At 40.6% G+C, this 19,381-nt stretch overlaps 1 protein-coding gene across 10 annotated transcripts in view; it reads left to right on the forward strand.

Moving 5' to 3' along the window:
- The window catches only part of DYM (dymeclin), a 208,775-nt gene that overhangs the window by 90,917 nt on the left and 98,477 nt on the right, over nucleotides 1–19,381 (forward strand). For all 10 annotated transcript variants that reach the window (XM_039566839.1, XM_039566841.1, XM_039566844.1 and 7 more), the window contains 2 exons: nucleotides 5,669–5,782; nucleotides 7,060–7,154. In XM_039566839.1, coding sequence (XP_039422773.1) covers nucleotides 5,669–5,782; nucleotides 7,060–7,154 — 209 coding nt within the window. The remainder of the gene's footprint in view (nucleotides 1–5,668; nucleotides 5,783–7,059; nucleotides 7,155–19,381) is intronic.

The following is a 19,381-nucleotide window of genomic DNA, read 5'->3' on the forward strand; positions in this document are numbered from 1 at the left end:
GTTTCAAAATCATACTTATAAATCCATTCCCCTCAGCCATGTCTTTGAATTAATTAAATTGATGTTTTCAGGTATGAATGAGCAAGTTACTGTTCAAAAACTATAGTGTTAAGTAAGAAATTAGTCTATACTTTCTTAAATATTGACTCCAAATCTCCTGAAGCCTAAGAGAGTACTGTAGGTGTGCAAAATGATGGGAGTCAGAAAATCTGTGTAGACCTTTCTGTAAAATGTGAGCATCTAGCATCAGTTTCACAAACCTCATGCACTGCAAATACGTACCAAATTTTAGCAGTTACAGCAGGATTATTTTTTTCCTCCATCACTTGGGTAAAATATGAAGAAAAAAGATGTGCTGTATTTTACATCAACCTGTTTTTCTCTCTGCTGTGTATCCTGTGTACTGTTCTTATAAGAACCATGACTGTACAGTTCAGTTATGGGCTATTTTCCTTTGTGGCATTTAACCCACATTTATTTATTGATTTTTAAGATTAATTTTAGCAAGCAAAGTTTTATAAATCTGGTGATTATACCAACTGGTAAGGAGATCAGGAAACCACAGAAACTCTTTTTGAGTGCTGTAGGATGCTGAAGCATTTTTTATTTAAAATGAATGTGGTCTTAACTGCCTGGAAAATATGATCAAAATCATAGGTCCTGTTCCTGCAATTGGTTTAATGCAGTTGGGTCACTGTAACCACACAGAACTCAATTTCTTTCACTAATAATAACAATAATTATAATAGCAGAGTAAACAAGTAAATATAAGAATTCCCCAGAGGGACAAGTATTGGTGATCTTTTGTCTCTGATTTATGAAATTCTGAATAAAATTACATCAGACGTCAAAATAACATCATACGGTATTTTATGTAGCAATAACCTTATTGTGCTACTGTAGCACTTTATGCTGTAGTAAATGGTGATAGACTGTAAATCACAATTTAACTGTGTTTATTTTTAGTGTGTTAAAAAATACCTCATGAGCAAAGTTGTGGGAAACACAAACTCACAGTGAGTGAGAATCTCACTGCTTGGTATAATTTGAACTGAGCTCCTGCTCTTTGCATCTGCAGTTTGTGCTTCCTGAGTTGTAGCTATCCAAGAGCCTGGTATTCAAAAGAATAATTAATCAAAACATTTTAATTTTTTTAATAATTATTCTTGAAAGACCACCCCAGGACTAAGCTTTTTCTTTTTTTCCCTTTGTAATATTAACTACAAACCAATGAGATTGGTCAGTGGGGGTACTGGTTCCAGGTAGATGATTTTGAAATTCAAGATATTTTCATGCTTCATGCTTCTGAAACCCCAAATGGATGGTGGTGGTTGCTGTTGTTGTTTTTGAAATAGACATTTTGCTGCCTACCAGCTCAGGTTGCTTTCCTCAGTGTGGAGGAGAGGTAACAGGTTCTGGTATGTAACTTTATAACTGCGAATTTATCTTTTTTTTAAGAGTAGTGTACTATTTCAAGGGGTAGTTATCTCAGTAACTGTCATTTTTCCCAGGTTGGTGTTTTCAGAGTTTCAGGGAGAACCACTGAAGGTTTCACGGGTGAGACTGGAGCGTTAACATGTCTTTGTCCATGCTTACAGCTGTCAACATGTTATTTAACGAGCTCTGGTAACTTCCTGTTTTGCGTTAGGAATTTGAAATTCGGCAGGTGGCCTTTGTGCTAGGGCTCTGCTGCTGATAATATGACTAAATGTGACCAAATTATTAGTCTCCAGCCATGGGGAGCAGTCTGTTTCCATCTGCGCAGCCGAGACGTAGCCGGAGGTGGCCTGACGTCTGTGGAAACTGAATATTCTCATTTTGCTGCTCCCAGAGCCATCTGGGCTGTGTGCATCTTCCCCTACCCAGGGATCACGTTATCAGCTGAGGTAAGCAGGGATGAGCTGCAGCTTGTGCAAGTGCGGCTCCCAGCTCCCGTGGGACAAAACTGTGCTCCCAGGGATGTTCCTGTTGCTGCTTGGCAGGGGTTGAAACCACACAGAACCGTTTGGCTTGGACAAGCCCTGCAAGGCCATCGAGTCCAGCCATTCCCCAGCACTGCCAAGGCCACCACTGACCCCTGTCCCCAGGTGCCACATCCACACATTGAAGAAAGTGTGTAAGAACAGGAGCCCTGATGTGACAGCAGTTAGGAGAAATTTTAAACAGGATGGGGCTGTCTGTACATGGAAACATGGGATGGTGCAGAAGGGGAGACAGACAAGAGTTAAACAAGACTTAGGTAAGATTTGGAATGCTGAGAAAAGAAATTAGTAAAGAGGCAGGATAGGAACAGAGTGACAAAAAGCTGAGGAAGGTGCAGTCAGACTTCTTTCTGATGAGAGACTGGGATGGGCAGGGTAGGACAAAGGAGGGTGGCTTCACCCTCACAGAGGACAGGGATAGATGGGATATTGGGAAGAACTTCTTCCCTTTGAAGATGGTGTGGCCCTGGCTGCCCCATCCCTTGTGTCCAAGGCCAGGTTGGATGGGGCTTGGAGCAACCTGGGATAGTGGAAGGTGGGTTGAGCTTTAAAGTCTGTTCTAACACAAACCATTCTGTGATAAGGTGTGGGTGGGGGCAGTGGAAGCAGGTAAAAGAAAGAGCTGAGAAGGAATGTGTGGAATGGGGTCTGGGAGGGTGAGGAGGTGGGAATAAGCTACAAGGAGGGAAAACGGGAAGGGTGATGGCTTTTAGATCGGACAGATATCCATGGGTGGATGAGAAGGTTGTGGCTGGAGATGCTGGAGGGCTCAAGGTACTACTTGAGATTACTTAATTTGCCCCAGTCGCATTCCTCTTGTCCCACTGGGACACCCTGTGGGAGAGAATGCATGATGGGATCTGGTCTCAGTTCCAGGATAGAGCGAATCATGAACTTCCACTTTGGTTGGTGAAACACAGCGTTGTGTCCCACAAAATAGCACCAAAGAGGGTGGGAGGAAACATGGGGATTGTTTTATTTGTGGGAGGAGGTTGCTTTGCTATTTCACTCATAAATCAGAGACTACAAAAAGTAACTTATTAGAAACTTAATCAATTAACTCGATGGGTTTTTGGCCAGAGTAAGTGAATTTTGTCTAAGAGGGGAAAAAAAAAAACCCCAAACTCTTGGGTATCGTTTCAGAGCAAATTGAGTGAAATTATTTCTTTTCAATAATCATCTGGAAATATGTCCCTTTATGTACTATTGGTTTCAATTTACATTGTGTGTCATGTCAAAACAAATGATATTTTATACTACCCATTTTCATAGCTGTATTTTGCTTTTTGAAAAGTCTGGTGAATTTTCAATAAGCATTTAAAAGTCAGGAAATGAAATGTACAACCACAACTTATCCCTGTTATATTTATGTTTTACTGAGAGTAACCATTATTTAATGATCATATACTGTATTCTTCAATAACAATATGTTTTTCTTCTGGAAGGTTCCAGTGCTGAGCTTGAGATATTTGAGCTTGAGATATTTGTCAAAGTGGTTAATTTATTTCTTTATATAAAATCTTCTCTTGAGAACAGGTATAGGCACATAGTCATAAATAATCTGTTATTAAGAAATTACAATTAAGGCAACCAGGATGAATGTCTACACTTACTTTAGCATTTTGCATTTGTGAAGTAACCCATGAACTTGCTTTATCTGACCATATGTTTACGCTTAGCAGCCTTGGGATGATCAAGTTCTCCACTAGCTGAGTATCTTCTTGCAATGAAGTTTGTATGTGTAATTCATTAATTACTTGCACTAACAGCTTTTGAAATTTTCAGTTGCCTCTTTTTGTGAAAACATGTGTGTATTTTGCGTTGTCTTTCGGGCATTTCCTGTTAATCATATATTTTGTCCATCCCAACTAGTTGTCCTTGTTTACTGAAACTTCTTGGATGACTTGTTTTCATTTATACCATCATCACTTTCTCTTAAAATAGTATTAGTGACTTGTTATAATCAGAAATCATAGTGGTTTCCACATCCACTCATCGCCTGCTATTTGTGGAAACCTTTCTTGTAGTGATTTCATGTTTCCTATTTGTTCCTCAGTCTGGACCATTCTCCCCTTAAATACCTCTCAAGTTGTTTCTGTCTTCTCCCTGTTCTGATTTTTTGATCCTTTTTGCAAAAGGTGTTTACCATTGACCACCACACCTGAGTCTGTACCTGGGGATGTTTTGTCACATTTGCCATGAAATAGTGTTTTTCCCATCTATAGGTTACAGTCACTGGCTTCATTTTAGCTTCCTTGTGGGAAATAGGAAAGTGCTGACAAAGAGCCATGTGATAATGGAGATACTTTAAAAAAATTATTTTAAAATTTATTTCAAGGATCTGAACTTTTATTTTGTCTCTTCATAAATAATAAAAGCATTATTTCTATATCTAAAACTGCATCAGCTTGCGAATTACCATGAATCATAATAAGGATGCTGTTTCAAATAGCTCTTGTACTGTGAAAGAGCTTCCAGAGGTACAGACTCACAGAATGGTTTGGGTGGAAAGGGACCTTAAAGTTCACCTCAGGGTTCCACCCCCTGCCATGGGCAGGGACACCTTCCACCATCCCAGCTGGCTCCAAGCCCCGTCCAGCCTGGCCTTGGACACTGCCAGGGATCCAGGGGCAGCCACAGCTGCTCTGGGCACCCTGTGCCAGGGCCTGCCCACCCTCACAGACAGCAATTCCTTCCCAAGATCCCATCCAGCCCTGCCCTCTGGCACTGGGAAGCCATTCCCTGGGTCCTGTCCCTCCATGCCTTGTCCCCAGTCCCTCTGCAGCTCTCCTGAAGTCTCTCTTCTGTCTCTGAAGTTACGCAGAGCGATAACTTCGTGTGCAGTAGTCCTTGTTAAACATGTTTATGTTTTGACCGAGAATAACCCTGACTTTATAGAGGATCTTTTCCATGTTTTTAGGACAGTTCCTGTTGAGTCATTTTTACCAGTCCTTTAAGGCAGGGTGTTGGGTACATGTGTTTCCTCCATGTAGGTTGGCTGAGTACAAGGAAAGAGTGGATTGATTCTCCTTCTGCAATAAACTTGGAAATGGTGGTTAACTTCATCCACCCTGATACTGGAGGGCAGGGAAAGATAGGAAGCTCTTAATCTAGCTGATGACTTTCTCTAAGTTTTAGGGGAAGAGACCTCATACCTGTCAAGGGAAAGGCTTCAGTGTGAAGCCAACACTTCACCTGTGGATCTGCCCCCTCACCTTCAGTGTGTGCATTCTTGCCCGTCAGTCAGAGCTCCTGTGTGCTGCCTCTTGCCAGCCAGTGATGAGGGAAAATGGCAAGGCATTGGCAGAATTATTCAGGTGTCCTGAGTGTAAATGGAGGCTTTATAAAGGGTAAGGTCAAAATGAGTATATGAGTGTGGTGGCACAGAGCACAGAAATTAGTGAAGTGCCAGATGTAATCATCTTTCTACACCTGGTGTGTTTCCACATGACTTAAAGTTGATGAGATCTACTAGTGGTTAATGCTGCAGAGGTCTGACTTTTTTTTTTTTAACTTTTTTTTTTTCTTTGTTTTAGTTATGCTTTGGAGTACAAAAATTAAGTCACGTTTGAGACTGGAAATTAGTTTTCCTGTGTTAAGGAATGTGAGATTCCAGACAGATTCGTATGTTCATATTCAGACCTAGGTGCTGAAGAGACGTGTTTTTTTATTGTTTTCTTTTGCAGATACTGAAAAACATCACTTGGTATGCTGAGCGTGTCCTAACAGAGATCTCACTTGGGAGTCTTCTAATACTGGTTGTGATAAGAACCATCCAGTACAACATGACACGGACAAGGGTAAGACTACGTGGAGCACTTGTGAATTCCTAACCTCAGCAGCTTGAATTCAATTTCAAACAGGGGGTCGGATTTTATTCTGTTGCAACCAGTTGGCATCTGGATTTGCAGGAGGGAAGAAAATAGACAGATCAGCTGTATTAACTTAGTGTTTCTCAACTTGTAACACAATTTCTGTGTTGTCATCCAGTTCATAGAGTACGGTTCTCTAAAGACTTTTATTCAGGCCTCAAACTGATCTTCAGTTGAGAGGAAAGAGTTCCTTAGTTTCATGAGAAGAAATGATTCGTTGTAGGCTGTTTGCGTCTCTTAAATGACTTAAAAGTGGGAATTTCAGGTCTATTTATTGTTAGTGTTTTCGAGAAGTACAACAGGGACATGGCCAGAAGACCTTTTTGAGCTCTGGCAGAGCAAAACTGCTTGAACTTCAGAGCTTAATAGCCTGGATTGGTTTTGTGCATTTTTCAAGCATTTGCTTTTTTACCTTTTTGCAAACACAAGTGTAGTATCATACACTTCTGAATATTTTCAACAATTAAAGGCACAGAATTTTTTACATTAAACAGTCTCCAAAATATTAAATACATTTTAAACTGGAAGAAGTAAGGGTTTTGCTTTTATGATAAAAAGAATTGGAAGGTACAAGAACAAATTTGGCATATATTTGTAGTATTTAGAATCTGTTATGTTATGTAAATGAATATTTTAGACTTGAATAGGGAAATGAATCCCTTTTGGATTAGATAAGTGGACAAGTTTCATTTTATGAAAACCCTTGACTTTGAAAGGGCCATCAGGTAAATGCTTATTTGGTCAAATGGTTTCAGGGATGCTGAAATGAGGACCAGTGCTCTGAAGTATGGTGTGGTTGTAGTTGTGGGATATATGCTGTGAAAGAGTCAATAGGGAGATGAGTTATGAAGTATAAAGTTTTAGGATAAGACTACAGGAGAGACAGAGGTAAGGTAGAGAGGAGGAAAATACCTTCATGTGTTTTTTACATCTGAAAGACAAATACATATCTATCATGTCAAATACATACACATATATATGTATACACTCTAAAATCTGTATGGAATCACTCTTTTATAAACCTTCTATTTTAAGAAAACGTGTTAAAACATCACCAAGTATATATGCTTTGCATTTCTGCCCTGTGTTTTTAAAACAACATTTATTACTCAGTCTTTTGAATGATTCCTAAAAGAGGTGTCAGTGCATATCCAACAAACAGTTTGGTGTGTTGGTTTTTTTATCTTCCCTATTCTTTCTGACAGGACAAATACCTTCATACAAATTGTCTGGCAGCCTTAGCAAATATGTCGGCGCAGTTCCGCTCACTTCATCAGTATGCTGCTCAGAGGATCATCAGGTAAATATAAAGATTCTGCTGGAAAATCATCTTTACTGAAACTCAAGAGTAGAGAAACATGAATTTTGTATGCCTTAGTAGTACAGGAACATTAATTTTACATGCCTTAGTAGATACCAATGAACTAAACAGCAGAAATCATAACTGAGTAACTAAATAATCTCAAAATAAATCTTACTTGCTCTATATTTCAACCTGATCTGAATGGACACAAAAAATATCAGTTTCTCTGTCTGAGAAACTTCTGCCTTTTGATCCTTTTAACAGAACAGCTCAATAGCTGCCTTCAAAACAGAAGGTTTTCGGGGATTTATGTGAATTACAAATTCAATCATGTATCCAGTTATTATAAAAATGCACTGAGTGGTGCTTCTCAAGTATTGTACAGCATGGATTTTCAGCTTATTTCTTCCTGAATATTTGGCAAAAGTTCTGGTTTTTAAATCAGACATAATGCAATCATCATTTTGTGACAATACCCTGCAAATATGGGCAATAAAGCATAGATCTATGCTTTTCAGCTGATAAAGTTTATTATCTCTATAGTAATCAATAGTCAGTATCTGCTCTGGTTCTAAAACAAGGCCAGAACTTGGTCCTTCCTATTGTGTTTCTGTGCTGCAGAGCACATTGTAAAGGCAGGTAGCCCTGCGCCAGGCACCCTTCTCATCTTGGCAGCCAGCCCCGCTCCATGCTCCAAGGGAAACTGGGAAGGTCCTTTTTAATGTGATCTGGAATAAATTGTTACAGGGCTTGTCAGGTACAGATTGCGTGCCAAAAATAATAATTGTGTACCTGTACACTTTGTCAAGGACTGGGTTAACATGACATGCAGCTTGTTCTTAAGGATTTAATTCTCTCCAAGACACTTCTCCTTTGAAAATGGTTGGTGGTAAAAGTAGGACAGGTTACCAGAATGAATGCATTGTGTTGGTGCCTTTCACCTGCCTGATACTTGCCCTCTTTTCATACCCTTGGCAGAAGTAAAGAGGGTTCAGAGTTTGAAATGGAGCTATTTTTCCCTTACTTGCCACAGACATTGTCTTAAATATTTGCTGTGCTCATTTCTCAAATCACAGACATGAAGTCTGAGTTTTCCAAGCATTTGAAATGTTTGGAAAGCAGAGATCCTGGTGTGGTGTGAGATACACTTCTCTGACTCAAAAACTTGGTCTTGTTCTTACTGTGATACTTCATTTGCCACTTCAGAGCTTCTTCCTAGGATCCTGGGTTCTGATTTAGTTTTATTTTATTCTACTGCTGTTTCTGCATCCCAAAGTGAGATATGTTCCTCTGGTTGTATTTGGGGCAGGAAGCGGTTATCTTGCTAGTCTCAAGACCTAAGAATTTCTCTTTCAATGATTTCATGCAGCATTTCAGCAGGATCCTCTAATGTTTGGGAGCCTTATTCCTCATGTCTCTTGACATGCATGGTTACAATATGACTTTAACATTGCTGCTTGATTTTTAGCTGTGGTGTTCTTACTGGAGGCAGATAGACTTGCGCTGCTGCTTGACACTGAGGTGTGCAGAAAGAAGGCAAAGGGGTGAATGGCAGAAAACAGGGAAATGAAATTCAGTCACAGTGGAAGATCATCGAGTCCAGCTGTTGGAGTCCCTATCCCTGCAGGGGTTTAAAAGCTGTGCAGATGTGGCACTTGGGGACATGGGTCAGTGGTGGCCTTGGCAGTGTTGGGCAATGGTTGGACTTGATGATCTTCAAGGGCTTTTCCAGCCTAAATAGTTCTATAGTTCTATTCTGTGATTCTATAAATTAGTCTGAGACCTCAGTGCATTTGGAGAATTGTAGACATGTTGGAGCTGTATTGTTCTGTCTGGAAATAATGTAAGGGTTGATAGAGAAAATGGCCATACTCATCAACTGAAGAAGCAAAAAAAAAAAAAGGCAATAAGATCTATATTATATATACCATGACATTCTTACATAGTCCAAAGGTATTCCATGCTGTTGCTTTTAAGCTTCTGTCTTCTTGTAGCCAGGCACTCCATATTATTCTAAGTGGAAATTGTAATGAAGGAGGTGACTTTAGATTTGAAACAGAACCAGCAAAACAAGAGGAGTATTAAGGAAAGAGGATCTTGTTCTGAAGTTAGAAAACTGTACATCTGGACAATAGGCAAATATGACCACCAAGAATTTAATTTGTCGCTGTGATCATGATTGCTTATAAATCAAAAGACACTAGTTAAAAAATATATTAAAATCTGTTGTAAAATGTCCTGTGGGACTAGGACACAGGCATGCTGGAAGGAAGAGCCAGTTCCAGCAGCAGCCTGTCTGCTGTTAGACTTTACTGCATTTTCTTCTCAGGAACTTTACAGCCCTAGGTTCCTTGGCAGGTTTAAACACCATAAAGGAAGTATTTTAACCCGATTTCCTCTCAAAATATACTAGATTTGCTATAAAGTTTCAGTTATCAAGAAAAGCAATAAAAATACACGTATTTCTTAATATGCTGGTGTTTGAGTCTGATATGGTCCTTCCTTTTTCTACCTTAGTAAGTTGGTTATTCACAATTATTAAATTTAACCAGCAGTCATGGACCCAGTTTTGTTCAACTGTGATGCTAAAGCAAAGTATATTTATACTCCTATTCTGCTTTACCATCAGAGTACAACCATCTTAATGTGAAAGTGTTCTCTGCGAAAGAAAAACAAGATAGTACTTTGTATTACATGAAGTATTTCAGGGTATAGGTTTCTAAATCAAGTAGCTCTGAAACACTTAAAATCTGCTTAGCAATACAACTGAATAGACAGTCATAATTTAAACTTCTCCAGATGCTCTAATGACTCCTTCCTTAATGTGAGAATTAATTCAATTTCCATGCAGGCTTTTTCCTAATCCTATTCTGAGCAGAGACACCCAATTGTTTTAAATTCTGAAGACTATTTTCTGTGAAAGAATGAGCTGGGAATATTCAATGTAGTGCACTTAAGAGCTCAGTGGAATACAACCTCATAGTGTTGGGTAATTTGTGTCATGTTCCAGCAAAGCATGAAAATTGTCAGATTTGTGTAAATCTATCACAAGCAGCTGCTGGAAATTAAAAATAGAAGTAATAGATGTTTCCTAGTGAGATCCAGGGTTCGTGTAGTGTTGGATGTCCTCTGTTGTAGATTGCCCTGACTTTGAAATCCTTGCCTTCTCTGATCCCTGTACGGGCCATTTGCTGAAGAGTTGGACTCAGTGATCCTTGTGGGTCCCTTCCAGCTCAGAATATTCTGTGATTCTGAGATTCTCTGCATTGCTACATGGGTTTGTGTTTAATTACACAGAGCTCTTTTATCAGTGGAGCGCTGAGGGTGGTACTGCACTGCACCGTGAAGTGCTGCCGTTTGTAGTATCTTGAAATTATATTTAAATGTACCTGCATAGTAATGCAGGTATTCAGTTTGTCACTTACCACTGCAAGTCAGTTGGCATTAATTCCTTTAACCTATTTGGAAACGGCTTTCATGATATTTGGCTTTTCTGCAGCTTGCCTGACTGCTGTAGTATATGGAACACTTGGAGGGTCTTCCTTGGGTTAGCTGTGTTCTGGCATCTCCTCTCCATGTCATTCTAATAAAATTAGTGACAAGAAGAGGGCTGATCACTTCTGGCAAATGCTTTTCCTATAGCTTCATGTGTTGGAATGTTTGCTGTTTCCTAAGCAGTCATATGCCACTAGAGGTTGCCATGCACCTCACTAATTACATGTGCACTTCTAACATTAAATGACTTTATGGGGGTAGAAACACCATCCAGTTTTCCTTTTTTTCTGCATTATCACCACAGCTGCCCATGTGTAGGGCTGTGTGAGACACTAAGAACTTCATTGGTTGCGCTTATGTTGATTTCTTTGGCAGTCACAGAGGTTCCAGGAGATTCAGGGAATGACATGAGGAAAGAGGTTTGTGTCAATTTTCCTGATGCTTGTAGGAATCAAGTGGAATTAAGGAAGAATATGTACTTTAAAGAGATACAGATCAGAGACCTGTGTAACTTGTGCATGCTATGGGATGCAGTAGGTTGTACTTGAGTGTCATCATAGCCATGCTGTACCTGCTTTGAGAGCAAAGCTTGAAACCTATGTTCCAGCTGTAGAGGTTGTTTTTCTCTTTATTTAAAAAAGTTGTAAGTAGTGTACTTAGACATCAGTGCTTTTAAAGTCTGACTGCATTGCTGTAGTTGCTCAGGACTCACATCTGAGAGGAGGATGAAGCACTCTTCAGCAAAGTCTTCATCTTTCTGTAGGGTCAATTATGTTTCTTAAGCTACTGTGAAAATTGCCATCCTTAATGATATGTGCTGCTGTATTCGAGACATTTCAGCTGCCAGCCAAACCATTTATTTGCTTTATGGTTTTCTATGTTAGTAATTTAATTGCTCTGGTATGGTTTCCTCTTATAGGATTCTGATGGGATTTTCTTGAGTAAAAATATTTATGACTGTTGATTAGGAAAAAGAGTACAGGATGTTACTTTAAACTGTGCTTTTGAAACCTATGTTATCCTGGACTAAAAATTGTCCTTAAGTTGTAATGTGCCAGTTTCTGTAGGAACATTTTATTGCTACTGCAATGTATTTCATAGGATCCCGGAATCGTTTCAGTGGGAATGGACCTTAAAGCCTATCTCATTCTACCTTCCCTTCCCTGTCCAATGTTTTCCTTACTGTAATTGTAAATAAAATTCTTCCTTACACCCAATACAGCCCTGCCCTCTGGCAGTGGGAAGCCATTCCCCATGTCCTGTCCCTCCATGCCTTGTCCCCAGTCCCTCTGCAGCTCTCCTGGAGCCCCTTTAGGCCCTGCCAGGGGCTCTGAGCTCTCCCTGGAGCCTTCTCTTGTGCAGCTGAACACCCCCAGCTGTCCCAGGCTGGCTGCAGAGCAGAGGGGCTCCAGCCCTGGAGCATCTCGGTGGCCTCCTCTGGACTGGCTGCAGCAGCTCCAGGTCCTTGTGCTGTTGTTCCCCAGGGCTGGGGCAGCTCTGCAGGTGGGGCCTCACCTGAGCGGGGCAGAGGGGCAGAATCCCCCTGCCCTGCTGCCCATGCTGGGGATCAGCCCAGGGCACGGGGGGTTCAGGTCCAGCTCTCCCCCACAGCACCCCCAGGTCCTTCTCCTCAGGGCTGCTCTTGATCCATTCTCTGCTCAGAAAAATTTGTGTGAATTTCTTTCAACAAAGAAAAAAAGTGTTTATAGAGCAGCAAGACCTGTGTGATCTGTATTAAGGGCCACACTGAACCGAAAAATCTGAAATTGTTAGTGTGTGAATGTGATGAAATTAAAATTTACCAATTGCTTAATAATATCATTTAGCAGTGCCAATACTGAGATGTAATTGCTGGCTCAAAACTTTCTCAGCTGCTCACATAGATAAATTTGTCTCCCACACAGCTTTAGACACTCTGAGCATTCTGGTTTTCCTGCCTTTTTTTCTTTGATGTCCACAGTGTTTTTTGGAAGCTCTGTAACAGAGAGCTTCCTCTTTCGTTGGAGAATAGCAATGGGATAGTTGGACTAGAGAACTTGTGAGATGGAGTTACCACAATCAAAGGTGCTTCTTAAGGACAAAAGCTTGGAAGCATAATCCAGGTTGCTGCATGAATGCTTCAAACTTGTTTGCTTTCTAATTTATTTCTCCTTTGGAAATGTGGGTATAGAATAGAAGTGTTTCTTCTCATACAGGAGTTGTGATTTTTAAATTGTAAGATTTGAGCTAAGTTGGCATTTCAGACTTCAACTAAGGTGTCTAAATTGAGCAAATCAAATTAGGTGAATAGGGTATGCAGTGATTTTGTTAAACTCATCGTTCTGGCATCTTTCTTACAGTAGAGTAATGAATGGGGTTAAATTAGAGCAGTTTTTCAGACAGAAAACTTCCTAAAATTGTTCCAGATTTGGGAGTTGAAGCCCTTTGACACTAGGAAACCTTATTTTGAAAAACTTTTTAATTTCAGGAATGTCACCTTTCAGTAATCAAAGCAAGATAACACTAGTAGAATGTTCAGTGATTGATTTTTAACAAAATCACCAACCTACGCATTTATTAACACATAACATGAAAACTAGCTCCTCTCTCCTTTATTCCTTCTCCATTGGTACTGTTGGAACAAGGGATTTATGTTGCTTAGAGCTGCACAGCTCTGGGGATCATTTGAAACACACAGGTTTGCATCATACCATGCTCACTGGGAGCCTGGGCTTGGGTAGGCTGTAATGGCACTGTAGGAATGATCAATAGACAAGGTTTTTACAATCTGGGTTCAAATCTTCATCTCTTAATTGGGCCATTAAATTAAATCTCAGTTTACTGATCTCTTAATCATAGCAGAGGAGTGTTAACAATGGCAAGCCCTAGAGAAAAGAGACTGTTTCTGCTCCCACGGCAGCAGACATTGAGGGACTTCACAGGTTAAATTATAACATAATAAACGATGAAGCTTCTTGGAATTAGTGCCCTGTGGCCAGAGCTATTAAATACTGAACCCTCTAAGCATCAGCTTTGTACTGCTCAGTACTGAACCCTCTGAGCATCAGCTTTCCCATTCCTTTTTTTAACCAAAAGAAAAGAAGAAAGGAAGGAATTGAGGGTAATGAACAGTTTCACTAAAGCAGTGAAATCCGCCTCTGCAAATAACGTGAGTGGAATAGTCAAAAATCCCTAGTTTCTGATAGTGAAACTCAAGTAGCTCCAGTCTGAGCTGTTCAAGAATAACAGGTTATTTTGTTCTCTTTTGAATCACATATGGGTTGTGCTAGAAAGAAATGATTTCAATGAAAGTTACCACTACAGTATGACTACTTCCTAAATTTTCTAAATGATATTTTTAACCTCAGGCTTATGTTAATTTCGCTGGCAGTGCAGGATGTCCCTCAGACCTACTCTGCAATTTCATGCTTTGGGGTAACCTGTCGATACAAATGGTGGCTTTTCGTAATTCTTATCCCTGATTATTTTCATGCAGACATCATGTCACTGAGGTGAACAGGCAAAGAGCACTTTTTGTGTATACAGCTTCAGGTGATTTATCTGCAACTTAACCAGCTTGTTTGATTTTCTGTGTTTGCTCTAAAGCAGTAGCTGATGACCTGTTCATCCCAACAAACTTACATTGCCATACAATACTCAGACTGGTGAACTTGTTCCTTTCAAAAATCTGTATTGGTTTTCCCCTCCATCCTTCATTTGGGTGGTATTTACCATGTGCTGTAAGACACAGGTTTTAGCAATAAATCCTCTTCACCACGAAAGGCTGCAGAACTGACTGGTCAACTTTGCCTCAAAAGTAAGAATTAAAATCCTCAAAGACAATTTAATGCTTCTTAACTTTGAAATAGTTTGTAGCATTTTTGTTTAGAAAAGATAACATTTATTGTCTAGCCTGGATATAAAATGGCTTCCCACTGCCAGAGGGCAGGGTTACATGGGAAGGAATTCCTGGCTGTGAGGGTGGTGAGAGAAGGTGGTGAGGTTTCCCAGAGAAACTGGGGCTACCCCTGGATCCCTGAAAGTGTCCAAGGCCAGGTTGGACAGGGCTTGGAGCAACCTGGGATAGTGGAAGGTGTCCCTGCCCGTGGCAGGGGCTGGAATGAGATGATCTTTGAGCTCCCTTACAACCCAAGCCATTCTATGATTCCATGATAAAATTATATTCTATTTATGAGAAACTGCCTAATAATGAGATTTTTTTAAACCCCTGTGCGGTGCAGGATGTTGCAAAAGTGGTAATCCCATTTTTATTATGCGTTCCAAGTAGAGTGAAAACTAATGCCTTCTCAGAAAAAGAGCCTTCATGATGTTCTTATGCTCAGGCTATGTTTGAAAGAGGACACTGTGGAAATGGAAGATCAAACAACTTCAAGCCCCCGAGCCTGAGCTTTGCTTTCCACCTGTGGGCTGCCAGTGGCCGAGGTTGTGTGCACAGCAGGACACCTGGCGACACTGTTTGAGTCACCCGGTCAAACCCTCGGGCAGCTTTGCCTTCTCTTCCTTGAGCTGTGCACAGGCACATGCTCCCTGCTCTGTGTGCAGTGCTTTTTATACCACTCATTCTCTGCTCTGTCACTGTTACTCCTCAAACCTACAGAGGGTCTCGAATCCCTGGGGTGCCTTTTATCAGGAGGCAGAAGTGATTTATAGATATCTCAATAGCGTTAAATAAAAGAAACATATGCTGGCCTTATTAGTAGCTTGTTGACCTAGATTAGCTGTGGGGAAGCTTATAAGCTGATCAGCCATTCCAAAATTGGGAGGTGTCATTGCAATTAGTAGGAAAGGCTGTGACAAAAGGGGAGGGAACAATTGTTCAGACACGGGAAAAGAGAATATTAGTAGCAAATGGGCTCTTGCTGGCATTACTTAGGGATGTAAATAGAATGAAGTTAATTTTTTAAGAGGAAAGAAGCATTCTTTGTTACTTAGAATTGAGTGTAGTTGTGGTCAAATGTACTAAAATGCTGCTTTAGCTATGTAAACAGCAAGACCCCCATGTGGGCTTGCCTGTTTTTGCCTGTGTGTAACATATGGAGGTGAGGTTTTAGGCTGATATCAGCTGTTTCCAACATGGAAATATCATTGAACTTGGTTTAAGCCTGGTTGAACCTTCTGGGGATTCTGAGTGGGCATCTGATGGGACAGTAATACCCTCATCCCCCATCTGGCACGAGCAGTCAAGTGCCCCACGTGCCATTGGAAGTGTTTGCAGCCCAGGACCCCCAGGTCACGGGTCATGGAGTCTCCCCAGATGGACAGATTGGTTCAGTGTGAACCACAGAGGGCTACTGGGGAAACAGTTGCTTCTCTCTGTGTCAGGTTTTTCTCACAGCGTGGTTAAACTATCTTATCTTCTGCTCTGCAGTTAATGGCCACAGGACTCCTTAAAAATGACATTTTGATTGCTGATCTGGCTTAAGGAGGTATTTAGTATCAAGATATGCACCACTCTGAAAGCTCAACTTTGTACAGGGTAGTTTGCTGTTCCCTCAACCACTTTTTGTGTCTCTGCTGACTTGTATGCCGCAACCAGCAGGATAATTCTGTCATTTTCAGGGGGCAGGACACTACTATGACTCATTTGTCTTCTACCATTGAGAATATTGTGTGGTATTTCAGAGTCTTTCAAACTGCAAGTCACTGCCTGGCAGGATGTGTGGTTCAAATTAGCATAGAACTGAGGTGTGTTGAAGCCTTGATCCCTGTTTCAGGGCATCTAGAGCATCACACATGTCACACAGAGCTAGAGTTAGGAGGGAGAAGGCCCCATCGTGACATCTTTAATTATTATTAATTTAATTATGATTCATAATCATAAGCTCTTTGGAAACAGTGTAATTTGATGTAGTCTTCAAATTGGGGAATTAAACTTTTCTTTTTTGGTGGAACCTTGAAACTATTGATCTTGTGAATCTCTTCTGATGGAGAAGGAGAAATATCTGAGGAAACCTGTAGAGAAATAACTATTTTCGCGATACACTTCCAGTGCTATTTTACAGATGAATTTGCAGAGTAGGCTGAGGTTGTTCTGAGTTCTGCCACTTAAGTTTTCTGCATGTTTAATGGCTACAGGAAGCAAAAATGAGAAAGCCAGTAGCATTACTTCAGTCCTGCTAATGCAATTTTGATTTCTTTTAGCTGGAAAAAATGTTAAGGCTACTGAAATGTTTGCTGGGTTGTGTCCCACTCTATTATTTGGGATTTGGATGTCTGATGTGGGGGTCACAGAATGGTTTGAGTGGGAAGAGACCTAAAAGATATCTAGATGTGGTCCTTGCAGGTTCTGTATTTTAAAAAGACTGTTTTATACCAATAAGTTGTCCTGCATAAGATTTTTTCTGAGATTTAAAAAAACAAGGGAATTCTGATAGTCTTTTAGAAACTATGATTTACCATTCTAGCAGAATCCTGGAAACTGCAGTCTTGTCTTCTCCGTTTGTTTTGAATGGAACATATTTATGGGACAGCGTTCCTTAACAGAAATAGAGGTGACTCAAGATAATGACTTGCTTGAACCTGTCATTTATCCTCAGTTGCAGGGTATTTGGCTCATTAATACTTTATTCTGATACAACATGTACTCTTTCCTTTTCAGAAATTTTCTCTTTGGAAAAACTGTGCACTGTGACCTAGAGAAATGAATGACTAATGAACTTACAAGGATTTATCTGACAAACTAAAATGGTTCTGAGTAAACATTAGTATGGAACAAAAGTGTAGCCAAAAATATAGCATTAATTATATTTTTTTTTTCCTTGTCAGGAGGCTGCTGCTTATTTCACATTTTAACTGATGTCATTATATACGTCTAGTATTTTTCCAGCTCTGCAGTTCAGTGAACTGATGTCCCTTTCCACTTGTGTGAAACCAGGATAGGTATGAGTGGCTGCAGGGAGGCAAGCAGGGCTGTGTTATACCCAACTGACCTGTGTGAGTGTCCTCCTGATAACTTTCCTTTCCACCACACATGGAAATTTTTAGTTCATTCAGACCCCATACTTCAGTGAGGATTTTCAAACAGGCTTTCTAGTGGATTTTGGGAATAGAAAATAATAGTTTGTGAAATTTCTGAGTCTCTTAAGTACTCAAACTGAGGTATTTCCCACCACCATGTATTTTCACTGGAGTTTTTGTGGCTCTCAAAGACAATATTGCACATTGAATCATCTGACATTTGTAAATGGAGGGTGAAACTATAGGTACAGGCGAAAGAATCAGGATTTAACAACTTTAATGTGCAGCAGGTCTTTATAACCGCTGAATGACTCAGCCTTTTTAATGGTAATGGCCTTCAGCGAGTTTAGGAAGTAACAGGCTTTTAGGTAAAGTAAATGCACTTAGTTTTGTAATGAATAAATGAATTTACGATAAAGTTGTGTGGAGACATGCTTCTGTAACTTGTTAGTTGTGTGCTAGGGCCTGTCTCCCAGTACGCCAGTTTGCAGGGACTTAGATTGGATGGATGGTGGGTGGGGGAGAGGAGCAGGGGCTCAACCGCTGCCCTCGCTTGCTGCTGTCTCCCGATGGAGGTTCAGGCAGACGGAGATGCAAATGCCTGTGTTAATGAGGGTGTCATAGCATCCCTGTAATCCCATGCAGAGCCTGTGAATTATCACAGGTGTCTAGCCAAAGGATAAAAGTACAGGAGGTTTCCAAAACAACATTCCCATAGTAGCATCTCTTAAGCTTCCAGGGATATGTGCCTTCCAAGTAACCAGTGCATCTGGGTAATTAAAGCCTTCACCTTTGTCTGAAACATCAGAACTGAATAGACACTTCACCTGAGCACTTTTATATCTTTTTTGCTTATAGGTCATCAGTTATTTCGGTCTGCTTTTAATATATAAATCCTTTTGTTCTTTTTGATGGAACTTCATCTGTACAGAAGTAATTTGGCCTTTCTATAGAAGAATCTCATATATTTCTCGTTTTGTTTTCAGTCTATCAGACATCTCCAGAACTTGTTTGGTTTTCATTTCCTTGCCCTCCTTCACTATAAATGCTTTCATGCATAAAGATAATACTCCTCTCATAAGCCTGTCGTGTACATTTGGCCAGTACTGTGACAGAGTGCTGCTTCAGGGCATGGGAACTTACATCTGTGACACATTATCACAAATAATCGCTTCTTAAGTATTTAAATAATTTTCATCCTTTTCTGTGTTGTTATGGCACCTTTAACCCCATGGTGACCCCTCGCCGCCAAACTGCTGTTTTGCAGTAATGTAATTTAAAATCCTGTCATCACTCCATGATATAAGATATAAATTTAGGGATACTTGTATCTGAAAGGAAGGCCTGCAGGAATGAAGTATTTTTAGAAGTCTGTGAGAATGTTCCTTAGAAACGGACATTAGGTGGGGATCAAGGAGGAAGGAAAGTGCCAGCAGTGGAAAAGGATCAAGTCAGGATTAGTTGAGAACTGGCACATCCATGTTCACAGGACTTGGTAAAACACATCCAAGAGTGCCATGTGTGTTGACTTGTGCCAGTGCAAGACCACTGTTTTGGATCACATCTGGAAAAGTGCTTCCAGGTTTTGGGGTTGCTAAACTGGAGGGAGTTCTGTGGAGGGCCGCATGATGGCTGGGAAGGTGGGCTCAGGGCACTGGGCTTGTTTAGCCCAGTGAAGGGGAGAAGGCTTCGGGGCAAGGCTACAGCAGGAGATTCACACAAAGGATGAGCAGCATTCCCATGTGTATGAGAAGGCTACTGAGGAGATGGAG

This window comes from Corvus cornix, chromosome Z (genome assembly GCF_000738735.6).
Source record: "Corvus cornix cornix isolate S_Up_H32 chromosome Z, ASM73873v5, whole genome shotgun sequence".
Lineage (NCBI taxonomy): Eukaryota > Metazoa > Chordata > Aves > Passeriformes > Corvidae > Corvus > Corvus cornix.